Source organism: Aplidium turbinatum, chromosome 13 (assembly GCF_918807975.1).
Source record: "Aplidium turbinatum chromosome 13, kaAplTurb1.1, whole genome shotgun sequence".
Lineage (NCBI taxonomy): Eukaryota > Metazoa > Chordata > Ascidiacea > Aplousobranchia > Polyclinidae > Aplidium > Aplidium turbinatum.
Genome location: NC_137484.1, coordinates 23,289,997 through 23,304,170, shown reverse-complemented (window position 1 = coordinate 23,304,170; position 14,174 = coordinate 23,289,997). Strand labels below are relative to the sequence as shown.

The window sequence follows — 14,174 nt, the reverse complement described above, 5'->3', positions numbered from 1 at the left end:
CTCAAAAAGAATTCACTTCCACGCGGAAATTTATTTGATGATTTATTCTGTGCAAACATTGCATCTACAGTCACTTTTCATGGAAGACTTTCTGTTGAAACAATGTTTAGAGACTTTGAATAAGCGTAAAGTAGCCAACGTTTCTAACTTAATAATTCATTTCTCTTAAGTAGCCTACATTGTAACGTTCGCGTTTTGTCGCTTTTACCTTTTTTCTGGACCTCTACCATGTATTGTTTGCTTTGTCATAGAAGAAATAAAAATAACTGGACTAAAGCTTTTCCAGCAAACTTTCGTGTCAAAAGCGAAAACCCATCGATTTTGGAAATAACTGCTTCTGGAATGCTTAGAGAGCGAGCGATTTCCAATTTTCTACAGCGACAACTATTCTCTTCTTAAATCACACGTTTCATTGTACCAAGCTGTCCAGAGTGTTACAAACAAAGTTCCAACTGTGAAGCAACCGGCTCTGTTGTGGCCTACAAGTACCCGAAGGCCGAAGCCCTTTTTGTTTGCAAAATGCACCAGTAAGAAATGGAATGTTTATTTTAAAGAAAACACTTGAAGCAGTAATGATCGCTATGTTACCACTGGCAAGTGAAGGTTTATTTGATGTTATCCAACATTGCACTGACGTTCCACAAGGAAGATTGACGTCTGAAGATGTTGAATCGATGCGAAAACAACCGTTTTTTTAGCACTTTTCAAATTGCAGGCAAACCAGCTCAGTGGTAGAGGATTTTCGACTTAGGTTCCAATGTTGGTAGGTCTGAAATCGGGTCATACCTGAGACTTTAAAAACAAAAACAGTACTGATGGTGTTTTTTCTTGCATAAAATAGTGAAAATAAGTCTGGTAATAATGTCATGACATCGTAAATCTGATACAAAATTAAACATGAACCCCGGTCCCCGTCGGTAAAAGAACTTTGCAGATGTAGAGCGACAATTTAAACCATAACATTATTATTGTCGCACTGACTTTCCAGGCAAAAGATTCAGTTGGAAACAATTTTCTAGTTGGGTGCAAAATGGGTTTGGGTGGTTATGCAAGAGCTTGTATCCTTGTTTGAGTATTTTTGGCAGCAAACGTTTACCAATCATTGAAAATATTTTTTTTGCATTAGCTTGGTTGATTAAAAACATTTGCAATTTGGTTGCGCGGCAAGGTAACAAATTCCTCAAGGACCGGCACGGCCCGGTGGTTGCCGACCCCTCTACTAACAAGAGGAATGATTGTAATGTTAATTTATAGAGAAAGTATTTGCAGCAGTGATGGTAGCCGTGGACCAGGCGCGAATCTAAGAGTTTTTTTCGGGGGGGGGGGGGGGGGGCCAGAAAATTTGAAAATCAATTAAAAAGAAAGAAAAGGCTAAACAGATATGAACAATGATACTACGACATATACGATATGCTATAAAATAGACATTAAAAGAGCCATTTTCATTAATTGTGATGCCGAGGGACTAATATCAGCTGTTTAGAAGCTTATCAAACCATTTGATGCGGAAACATACAATTTCTACAATTTTTCACAAAATTTCGGGGGGGCCCGGCCCCCCTGGGCCCCCCCATAAATCCGCGCCTGCCGTGGACGTTGCTTTTCGTCCACATTGGTAGGCCACAAACAAGATTCAACGCCGCCACAAACAATTGAACACTGTGCATGTATCGCTGTGCATTGTTATGCCACCAAGCCGCTAGTGGACTTTATTCGGTAAAGCGGCATTCCTGTGAAGTTTTTTTATGTCCCAATATAATAGCACTTCGTGAGTTTCGCACAGCACATGACTTTATATGATGTCATTGTCAAACATTACACCATGAAGACCAGTTATGTTAGTAGCCTATGTGTTATGGGGTCGGTTTATTACAAGACAATATGGCCAAACCAACTGCAGTAAATGAAATCATTATTTATTACTGCGGCGACACCATGTACCAGTTCCATTCAGTGGAATATAGATTTGTTAGATGATTAAATAACGATGTTTGTAATAGACTAATTCATCTTTTTCATTGACGTCAATATATTCCGAGTATAGTTTATTAGGGACCATCCACCCTTAAAATGTTGGGGATGTAAAAATTGTCAGGGCTTCCCACAACAGAAAATGTCTGTTACATACCAGACAACCATTCCACAACTTTTAAGTCACTCTCTAAATGAAATTTTTAAAACCAATATTTTGGAATAGTTTTTTCCCTTTTCCAGGTGACACTGTGTTTCATATCACAAGGATTGGATAAACGAAGACAATTTCTATTCTAAAAATTGCAGTCAGACTGTTAGCCACTTGCTAACACTCTGATTAAACGTTTTTTAACTAACTTTTCCTTATTTTTTACTGTTTCCCTAAGGAAACAAAAAGATTTTATATTATTACGAGTCAGTAAGAGTGAAAAATTTGACTTTTGGAAAATTTCAGTCAGACAGCAACGATCGCTAAAATCTACAAAATGTGACAAATCAGGGAACATCTCCAGCGATGTCTTAACTTTTTTCAGTAGGCCTAAGATCATCTTTAACGAAATTATAAAATTGCTTGCACAAAATATCATTGAAATTTAGACCGCCATACAGTGGCGTAGCTAGGGAATGTGCCGCCCGGGGCGGATTCAGATTTTGCCGCCCCTTTACGAAAAAGCATGTGAAAATGAATTTTTTAACTGACTTAAAGTGTAATTATTGTATGTTTTGAACCAGTAGCGTAGCCAGTAATTTTGAAAGAGGGGGTTTTAAGGGCCGGCGGGCGAAGCCCGACGGCGTTCTTGCCAAAGACGACACCCAGCGGCGGGGGGTCTGGGGGGCCTTCCCCAGAAAATTTTGAAAAGTTACTTTGGATTTGGTGCATTCTGAGAGCATTTTCAACAAAAATGTGGGTATAAATCCCCTAGTATAAATATTCCTGTAAAATGGTGCTGTCCGGTGGCATAGCAAAAGGATAAGATCATGTTTTCTTGGGAATTTTTCGGTAACTTAATAAAGCTAAGTCTCTATGTTTTCTTGTTGCTAATTCCTGGCTGAGATATTTGAATGTTTGGTATTGGCAAAACTCGCTCTTTTAATGGAGTTTCGTTTAAAATTAGGCAAACTTTGTTTTAGAGACATAGAGACTGAAAGCATCATTCTCATTATCGTGACGTCACATGCGTGCCAAAAGGGGGGTTGTAACCCCCAAACCCCTCCTCCCCCTTGGCTACGCCACTGTTTTGAACGTTGCCATTCTGTTTGCTTTTATTTTTCGTGTACTTTTGCATTATCAAAAAAAAAAAAAAAAAACGTCCTGTCTGAAAGTGCCGCCCGGGGCGGTCCGCCCCCCCTAGCTACGCCACTGCCACCATAGGCTACAACCTTTAGGATTTTAACAACGGAATCAACTAAATAAATTGTTTTTTTTCTTGCACCATTGCGGCTGCCGGCGCCTCGTAATCAAAATACATTCTATTGTATTTGCATCTGTAGCCCAGCCCTACAGTATATGCTGTGGATTAAGTACCCATGTTACGATTTCTTTTTGCAGTAGGCCTAGACTAAGCTATGTTATGTACAGTAGGCTACACATTTAGAAACACTATCAGATTTGCTTCTGACAACAAACGAGTCAAACTCCTTAAGTTGGCAATCAGCAACGTCTACAAGCGTTGAATCAATGTGAAATAGACCGTACCGTAGCAACACGGCCAATCTTTTTGTGTTGAAGCCATGGTTTTTAATGTCTTATTTCCTCGTTTTTTGATTTGTTCAATTCTGATTTCGTCACAAAGGAATTCGCAGCCCTGCTCGCACAATGGCATTTAATATGGTAGAATGCGCGTCAAAGATCATTTACAATAACAGTCCAACAAGGTAGGCTACACCAACTACTTGTAGAATGCATGAATCAATGTTAAACCTACATTGGTAAGCATAGGCTACCGGTACGCAACTTTTGAAAAGGTACCATTATAAAATCCCCTTTCAACTTGGTTTGGTAATTACAGAAGAAAAAAGAGCAACAGCTGTGGTGGGAATCAAACCCATGTCAATGTAATTACTAATTACTACCACCGCCCTAACCCAATGCGCCAAGCCAGCCGATGGGGAACGAATGACCAAACTGAGCTACAATATACGTTTTCCTTTGTTGCTCAGAGGGGATTTTTTTATGGTACCTTTTACAAAGTTGCTACCGGTACAGCAATTGTTTGGAAATGTAACACAAGCCGCCGCCGAAAAGTCGAACTAAATTATAATAAAATCCTGTTGAAGATACAAGCAAGAAAACTCAAAATGCCAAAAAAAGGACATTTGAGCATTTTTAGGTGTCCTCGGAGGACCATTAACTTTTCTTCGAAAAAAGGACAAATCCTCTTAAGAGAACCTATGGTAACCCTACTGAAGAGAGTCAGACAAAAAGAACTTCGAGCTCTGAAAAACCTTCTTATAATGTTCAAGTCTAATCAGACTATTAGCGATGACGATGAACGATTAACAATCTGACTGGAATTTTATGAATCAAATTCTTTGTTTTTCAACGCCTGATGTTAAAACCCAATTTGTCATCTGGGGAAGACAGTTCAGTGAAGAATACGTTAAAATATAATTTTTAGAAAATTTTATTCAGACGGTTAGGCTACCAAAATCCTGCAAAACATAGGCTACAAATCAGGCCGTACCTTTGTCTGTCCACCCCGATAGATCAGTTGGTTAGCGCGTGGCTTCGTGAACGAAGCTTCAAGATCAAGCCGCGCTGGTTCGACTTTCGGGGTGTGCGCTTGAGCAACGCATTCTAAGGACTTCTCTCCATTCAGTGGCACCTAGTGAATGGAATAATTCCCCGCAGCAAGACTTCAACAATCGAAAAACTTCACTCTGTCAATCTTGGTAACCGGTCTTGCGTCAAAAGTCTCTGCAAGTATGCGAAACTACCAGGAATAACCTATCAAGGCTTTGTCAGTACGAGGATAAAGATTTAAAACCAACCATGTTTAGAATGCACAACATGGAAAAATAAGAAAACTGAAATACTTTAACCACATGATTCGCAATAATTCTATTTAAAGACTGTGCTAGAAGGAAAAATGAATGAAAAACAAAATAAGGACAAACCATTAAGAAACTGAACTAATGACATTAAAGATTTGACCATCCTTTGACTACAAAACTATAAAATATCTCAATTTGGTTAGGCTTAACCAGGCGCGAATCTAAGAGTTTTTTTCGGGGGGGGCCAGAAAATTTGAAAATCAATTAAAAAGAAAGAAACAGCTAAACAGATATGAACAATGATACTACGACATATACGATATGCTAGAAAATAGACATTAAAACAACCATTTTCATCAATTGTGATGCCGAGGGACTAATATCAGCTGTTTAGAAGCATATCAAACCATTTGATACGGAAACATACAATTTTTCACAAAATTTCGGGGGGGGCCCGGGCCCCCTGGGCCCCCCCCATAAATCCGCGCCTGGATTTGACCATCCTTTGACTACAAAACTATAACTAAAATATCTCAAAACAGAATATTTTGGAGTTTCATTGCTTCCAGCCCTCGACGAGAGAAAGGAACCTGATGGCGACAAATTAGGCTGCAGCCATCCCTGGATAGTTTCCCAGTGGCTGGCATTGAAAATGAAACAAATTTCTTCTACACACGATTTGAAGGCTAAATAATAATAATAATAATTGCTATTAGTACCACGCGATAAAACGGAACTCCAAATACAGACAGAACAGAGAGATGCATAAAAGTTTAAAATAAATAATGAATCAAAACGCAATTTTATCAGAACTTTTTTGGTTTGATTTTCTAAAATAATCAGGTTCTACAAAGCAAAGAACTGTTGTCATGACAGCAGTGGCCGGTATGAGCAAATTTCCGATTAAAACCAAGTCCTTGACATCTTCTGGGGGGGCGGTATCTTTCAAGAAGTCCAGAACCGAACTGGACAAGCAAATGTATCATTGTGCCCTGAAAACGAAAGTGAAGTAGAATGAGTTGATAATATACTGTACAACGAATCTATCTAGCCAGAAAATCAAACATTTTTTAGATTAATATTTTAAAGGCTTATTTTATCTAAAAATAATTCTGCTGTTTTAGCTGAGTAGGTGCTGGAAAAAGTGCATAGGCTACTAGTGTGGTCTATTAGGCTGCAACAATGTAATGTTCATGGAATTATTTTCTCCACAATTTACGTTCTGACATCCATAAAAACCTCCCTTGCAAGCTGGTAGCTTGTGGTGAACCAAAGAATAAAATAAACCAAGTACCTGATGAACTTTTAGTATGTTAAGAATGAGGTCGAATGTAGATTACTTTCACTCCCTCAAAATGTAGGTTGCATGGTTACATGTGATATATTTGTGACACAACAAAGCGAACCCTGGCTTTTACCAACGTTGCAACACCAAGGCACAGCTAAGTGCTCTCAATAGACCTTTTCCGAGCTGATATCAGTCAAGCGTGACCGGGTAAACACAGTCCTCTGAGATGGCGCAGTCAGAACTGATTTTGCTTGAAACTTGTTGCATTTTTGTGCGTATTGTAAGTTGTAACGACATTGCAACGTTTTCTAAGTAATTTTTAACTAGACAAACATGTGTTTTAATGTTTATGAAACCTTTTGTCAGTTCGTTTCATTTTTTTGACGGAAAGATACCTGTTAACATGCTTGGAATAGTTGATCAAATTTGGGCTGTTTGTTGCATGCTTTGCAATTTCAAAGGCCAATACTTTCGTCAGAAAAAGATTAGACATCGCTTGCAAGCATGTTTTGTTAATTTCATCATGTTCATGCAGTGACCTGTGATCACCTCAGCTGAATATGAACCGTCTGTTTGTCTGCACTGAATAAAGGTTTTAGAATGAAATCTGCACATTTTTACATCTAAAGTTTAGATGTAAAAATGTGCAGATTTCAAAGAACGAAATGATTTGTTGAGTTCCCTCTGTAGTGCATAAATAGTTTAAAGCATGGGCGAAGTAAAGATTGTTTAGTTTAGGTAACATACAATTCCAAAAATCATCATCAAATGGAATTCTCTGTACAAACAGTGACTTGGACGCTGACACAATAAGATCACCACCAAATCATTCCAGATATAGCCATTTGTCCTTGAATTTGGAAATGATAGTGTTGAAAGATTTTCAATTTGTGGCAAGTTTGTAAGTTTGTTTGCCTGGTTCTGTTCTAAGCAAAAGTCAGGGTAAGACGTTGCTGCTCTGACGCCAGTGGCGTAGCCAGGAAAAAAATTGGGGGGGGGGGGGCAAATATTTGATGAATTGAAGAGAACGACAAAGTGTTTGATTTAAGACATCGCCACCTGATGTGCAGTGGCGTATTCTGGTGGTTTAAGCAAGGGGAGCAATAAAGCTGGTGGGGGGTTAGAGCGTGCCGAAAGCACGCGTATTCTAGGGGGGTCCGGGGGCATGCTCCCCCGAAAATTTTTGCAAAATTACACTCAAATAATGAATTATAGCGCTTTCTGGAAACACTTTCAGGGTAATATTTATATGAAATTTATTAGCAGATAAACAGCTATTAACTTATTAAAGGTAGCTGTTACACACGAACGGACAAAAACTGCGGCTAAAATTAGAGAACACAAAAAACTCAGCTACACAAAAACCCAACAGAGTAAGCGATTCTGAAATTGCTTCCACAGATTAGTTAAAAGAAGCGTAAATCGCGTAAACTTTGCGCGATTTACGATTTGCAAAATTTATTGGTGCCTTTCTGTGTGTCTAAAATAAATTCTAAAACAAGTCCTGGGGGGTGTTAATAGCCAGATGTCTTGCAAAACGATATAAATTTATACAAATTATATTATATTTTCAACAAAAGGTTTAACTTCGGAATCCAAACTTTAAAAATTTGGGGGGCCATGGCCCCTTTCGCCCCCCTGGCTACGCCTATGTCTGACGCTATGGTGTCTATATTTGTATGGGCACTTTATTTCGAAAATGCGAAATGGGCTTTCCTACGCAGAAAAATTTATCACCTTCCCATCTGGAGAAGCTTCCAGGTGTGAACAGCCCAGGGGCGCCGGAAGCGGGGGGGCGAATGCCCCCCCTGCCCTCAAAATTTCTGCAGATGGAGGGGCAGGGGGGGCAATGGTGCCCTTTTAAAGTCATGTAAGCTACTGCACATTTTGCAATATAACAATTTCTGCTATTCGCTTTTAGCCTAATTATAATCTTTCATTTTTGCCTCAAAATAATATTTAAGGCACAAAAGTTTGCAACACAGTAGGCTACAGGCCTTAAAACTCGTTTTTTTTTTTTTCGGCAGCCATCGTGGCCTACCGGGAGCTCCTGCTCGGCGGCCAAATCTGCTTGCTTGGAGACCAAAATACAAAATAAAAATAACGATAGCACAAGGAAATAGAATTAAACTTGCAACAATGCTAAAATAATCACTTAGCGTTGTTGAAGTCTGGAGCCTGGGCGACGTCCTACAATAGAATCGTTGCACCACGCAATAACTGCTTTATCGGGATTGTAATCCAGTACTATTCAAACGACACTCGCACGAGTGTCTCCAATGTGGCTGATTTAATAGAAGTTCGCCACTCCCCTAGAATTCTTTTTAGCAACGAAAAACAACGTTCGACATGATTGTGTTGACGATGATGGCAAGGTAATAAAATAAGTATTTCAATGATTAAAACATTAGCCTACTTGTAGGCTTTAACTGCCCTTTATCAGAGCTGACGATGCACTAGCAAGTGCAAAATATGTTTTCTATTACATCTACTGACATCTGATCCCTGTTGCCTTAGCAATTAAGGTTTTAGCTATTTCAATGATGTACATTAATTACTAAAAGAAGCATAATTTTTGCAAAATATGATCAAAAAATGTTTTTCCCATTGATGTCAACTAACTTAGTTCTTCTTTTTAACAACGGTTCAATGTCCGACACCATCGAATCGACATAAAAACGACAAAATTGCCAGCCGATGTAAATTAGCACTTTGGATTAAGACTTTGTTAAAATAAACGTCGGGAATTACAAACAAGACTTAGCCTACAGCGCTGGCGATCGCAGATGGTTATATTCCATCAATAACAAATATTCCCCGCACAATGCAACAGTGGCGATTATGACGCGCTGACCTAATATTGCATCACTCTTTGATACTACGTATTTTCGACAGTTAATCCACGATCATTCTATTGCGAAATTAAATAATTGGCTAGAAGAGACCGGCGGCCAAACTTGGCCGATTGAGGAGGTAGCACCGGCGGTTCATTCAAGCACTGCTTAGCGGCCATGGCTGCAGGTTGCTTTAAGGCTTGACAGTAGGTTACATCATTATAACATAGCATGGTGCCCTGCTTTGTATACCGGATTATCATTATTGCTATACTTTATCTTAAAACTTCAAAAAAAAAAATTGGCCTTTTAGTAAACAAAAGTGCCCTTTTTTCGTGAACTTGCCCCCCCAGTCAAAAATTGTTCCGGCGCCCCTGGAACAGCCAGGATTTACTATTAGGCCACAGTCATATACTTGTAAGGTATGGCCCATTTCCTTGGTCATTTTGACAACATAAAGTGCACGTGCAGCTTTCTCATTACTTCGACCATGTTGGTCACAGCGGTAAACCATAATTCTTCGTGGGAAAATTGTAACATAAAGTTCCCGGATCCGTTTGTCTGTACGTAATGACCGAAAAATAAACACACCTTCGAAACGTCTATTCAAAGTGTATTCCAGTAAAGTTAGCCCGCGGCTATCGAAATGACTGGTGCAATGCCTACACCTCTAAAACTGTCACTACGATACAGATTACTTGGATAAAAGACGGAGAGTTTGTCCAGCTAGCAAGCACCAAATAAACCAGTTAAATGTGCGACCGACTTCCAACAAACAACTTCAAGAATGAATCAGAAAAATTTGTGATAACTCAAAGGCACGCCAGCAGTAGCGCGACGCAACAACATGTCCAAACAGGTTTAAACCGGTCTGACACGAGTCTTACGGACGATGGTGCAATTTTGGCTCATGTTTTAGGAATTTCCATGACGTAATATTCAGTAGACCCGAACGGTTTCTACATGACGTTTGACCAGGCGAACAACCGTCTGTAACACATGTACTAGTGGTTTGGCATTACATTTATTAGCAGAGAAAATGGATTTGAAAAATGAGGCTGAGGGTGCAGCTTTTCTTGCACAAACTTTTCGAAAAATAGAAGTCAACATCTTCTTTTAAACCACAGGTCACTGTCACATTGTTCAACTGTTTCTTTTTCTAGTATCTGTGCATTCTTCAGAGATACTTTGGTAGTGCATAATTTATTTTTTTATTTTTTTTATTTATTTGCAATCAGACTCAAAGTCCATAGAATTTAAATTTTTAACAGTCATCACACAAAATATCAGACTAACACAACATCAAGCAGGCTAATAATATTGCCAGTGCTTTTTCAGAAAGAGTTTGATGTTGCATTTGAAATCGTGGCACTGTAGGCAAATCGGAAAAGTTGGCGGTGTATCTTACAGCCTTACTTTTTTTGTTTATTATACAAAGGAAAATACACAATTTAGCCTTGCAGGCTACCGGTTCGGTAGTTAATGAACATAATCTGAAATGAATCTCAACATCATCTGAATTTCTGACTTTGTAGCCTACCGGTACTGCACTCAAGTTTACACATGATCATAACTTACCCTGGGCCTGTTACAAACGAATGCAAGATTATAAGTTTCATGAACATTAAAACACATGTTTGTCCAGATAAAAACTACTTAGAAAACGTTGCAATGTCGTTACAACTTACAATACGCACAAAAATGCAACAAGTTTCAAGCAAAATCAGTTCTGACTGCGCCATCTCGGAGGACTGTGTTTACCCGGTCACGCTTGACTGATATCAGCTCGGAAAAGGTCTATTGGTCTTCAACCAGATCCTTTTCACCGTCGACCATGCACTCTCACCACTTGGTCGACTAGTATTGACCCTACAACTCAGAACGCCGATATTTTCAAACTTGAGCAATACAGCTAACTACAAAAATAAGGCAAAGTTGTAAAAGCGCTTCCAACTTTTTGTGGACCAATGCCATATTTGGCGTATGTTTCTTTTGCTGTCAGATATTAAAAACAAATTGAAATAAACAACAACATACATAAATTGTGATTGAGGAATAGATTATTGAAATATCAGTCATCCATGCAGTCCCAGGGTTGTGCAAGCCATACAGCATAGCGCTCTGAAAATAAAAGTCTCAGATGGGTGGAATGAAAAACACAGACATCTTGGCAATGTGCTCAACGTTCATTGCACAAACGCTGACAGTGCTCTGAATTTATTTTATTTAAATCTAACTTAAGTACTATTACCATGGCTCTTCAACTTGACGATATGTGAAATATTATTCAATTAACAGTACAGAGCAAAAACGACACATAAAAGAGGTGTTTTCTAATCAACGAAATGATATAAATCAAAAGCAGAATGTCAAAAGGATTGAGGTATGAAATATTTACGTATGGTACAAGAAATTTTACCTGTAAAAGCGTTCCGAAAAACATTAAAAGCATGATCCAGGCAAATCCAAACTTGTCAGGATTATTCAGATACGGTTCAACATAATTTCCATAATGAACTGCCATGGGAAACGGAGAGCCCAGGGCTGCCAGGCCTCTTAACAAGCCATAAAAAGTAGTAATAAGAAGAGAAATTGTCAAGATGTATCGTAGAAACTGATGTCGTAACCGAGGTTGACTAAAAAAAATAAAATTTAATAACTATTTTATCAGTGAATTGATCATGACCATGGCTAGTTGTAGGTAAATATATCCGATGGCAAACATACTTCCACAAATGCTTCACAGCATTTTATGAATTTCCTGCTGTACTCAACCATTGCAGCATTGATTTGGAAATGACCTTCTGCATTTCTGTTCAAGATAAACTACAATTATTTAATAAAAATGACGCCTTCTGCTCTCTATCACATTGGTTATACAACAGAATCCTTTATTGAATTTGAACTTAGGGTGTGGCTACATCTACAGAAGTAGTGTTGCCAGATATGAAATTTTGTGCTAATTTGAGTAAACTCTAAAGCCATCGAAGACAATTACTTGCGAAAATTTCGTGGGCAGAGAGCAAACCTCAAACCTTCACAACGTTTGTCATACAAGATGCAACAAAGCTCTTTGATAGAAACCATAGCAACCAGTGCAGAGGATACAGTCACTCTGATTAACCATAATAGAAATTTTTTGATTAATTGAATTGATTTGACATTATGTTATTGTTAAAACCTCACTTACTAGCGACCTTCATCTTGGTAGGATCTTGGTTGACTCATGAATTGTAGAAGAAAATACATCGGCATCGTGCCGTATGGAAAGTTCAGCCAGGAACATGGAAATATGTTGTCACCATACAAACCAGACAACCCTCCGAGGAGTAAACAGAACACACTTGCCACCAAGTTTCCACACAAGAACAAGACAACATCTCGACAATCAAGTTGGTTGTCAATATAATATATTGTGATGAGATAAAGAGGGAAATTCCAAAGAAAATCAAACAATAATGCTAAACCTCCATAAGGGGAGCTGAAGTATGGCTCACCAGTTTCTAAGTAGAATCCTATGAATCCTTTCACAACTCCAATAACCTCAAGATAAAAAATAATATCAACTATGCATGACCATGAAAACAAGCAGCAAGTGTAATAAAGCAATCCACGTTGATAAACATTGACATTTTTGTTCTTCTTTGTAAGTTGGCTTTGAGGTAGCAAGTACTTTAAAATCTTTGCAACAGCAAACAAGCTGAGACAACCAACTGGGAGAAGGATGAAAGGCTTTGTTAAGAAAGGGAACTTATCTACAAAATAAAGAACAATCCATGCTGTTTGACTGAATAAAATTACAGTTAAAACACCTTCAAAGTTTGCCATATTTCAAAAGCCTGAAACATGCAATATTGTCTTTATAAAAAAATGCAACTTGCCAAGTTATATCCTGAGCAGTGCATGAAAACAAAATGGCATAAAAGTAATGGAACAGGAAAAAAGGCACAATGACATTTCCTTCTTTGCTAAATTTGGAGATTAAGGAGACACTTCATTGTTTTGTGACTTTCATCAACTAACGAAAAGGAATTAAGAAGCAAGCAAACTAAATTACAATAAAAAATTTGCAACTTGATGACAAACACGTTGTTTTGTGACTTTTCATTATCCCAAGTAAACATTGCATGGCTATGCAAAATGAGATTTTAAACATATACGGTATTTAACATTTTCAAGTTTATTACATTTACATAAAACTACGCAACAAATTAAGTATCGAACGTTTTCGACATCACAAGATGTCCTCTTCAGGAATAATATACATACAACTTAACTACATCTGAAAAAAAATACAATGGTTAACTAAATCTATAAACAGAAAAAGACAAAAACTGCACAGTACTTGTAATCCACTTTTGAACAGACAATTGTATGCTTGCGGCTCGTCTTTCTTGCTCTCTGTATTTTAAAATTAGTTTTTTCACACCTGCCTTTCTACCATATCATGTGATCTGTTTAACACCTTTTGATGCAGTTATCTTTGATTCTCGTGGAGCCTATATCGTTGAGTTTGAGCTAGTCAGAAGTACTGTGCAGTTTTTGTCTTTTTCTGTTTATAGATTTAGTTAACCATGTATTTTTTTTCAGATGTAGTTAAGTTGTATGTATATTATTCCTGAAGAGGACATCTTGTGATGTCGAAAACGTTCGATACTTAATTTGTTGCGTAGTTTTATGTTTATGTAATAAACTTGAAGATGTTAAACTTGATCACGTTGCTCGGCTTCGTATGCCTATGGTTCAACAAGACAAACTCTCTACCGAAGCTCTATATATTTAATAACTGTTCAATGTTCATGTCTATCCAGAATGGCCAAATGTTTACATAATTTTACGAGACATCTCCAAAGTGAATACTGTGACTGGATCCAGACAAGAATTGCGCAATTGTCTTGTGCCCCGCAGTCAACTCTTCACAGAGGTTTTTCAATATAAAAGTCCACTTTGTATCGAGAGTGAGCAAACTACAACTTGGGGTTAGAAGGGGTAATTTCCGCCGGGTAACCGTGGCGGGTATCCAGCCTTGCCAAATGTCACATATATATATAGTTTACCTGCTAGTAAATTTACAAGCCTTCTCG

At 38.2% G+C, this 14,174-nt stretch overlaps 1 protein-coding gene across 1 annotated transcript; it reads right to left on the bottom strand.

The window, feature by feature from the left end:
- Positions 1 to 3,786: 3,786 nt before the first annotated feature.
- LOC145782090 (transmembrane 6 superfamily member 1-like) lies at positions 3,787 to 12,921 on the bottom strand. Its single transcript, XM_082593830.1, has 4 exons — positions 12,281 to 12,921; positions 11,510 to 11,726; positions 11,128 to 11,211; positions 3,787 to 5,960 (listed from the first exon to the last, which is right to left on the bottom strand). The coding sequence occupies exons 1-4, from the start codon at positions 12,916 to 12,918 to the stop codon at positions 5,808 to 5,810; spliced, it is 1,092 nt and encodes a 363-aa protein (XP_082449956.1). The 5' UTR covers positions 12,919 to 12,921; the 3' UTR covers positions 3,787 to 5,807.
- Between the last annotated feature and the right edge of the window lie 1,253 nt (positions 12,922 to 14,174).

Coding starts and splice junctions, on each gene's coding strand:
- LOC145782090 (XM_082593830.1), bottom strand. CDS start 12,918: ATGGCAAACTTTGAAGGTGTTTTAACTGTAATTTTATTCAGTCAAACA. Junction 11,727..12,280: donor TACCAAGATGAAGGTCGCTA/GTAAGTGAGGTT, acceptor TATTTTTTTTAG/TCAACCTCGGTTACGACATC. Junction 11,212..11,509: donor TTTTCGGAACGCTTTTACAG/GTAAAATTTCTT, acceptor TTTTATTTTCAG/AGCGCTATGCTGTATGGCTT.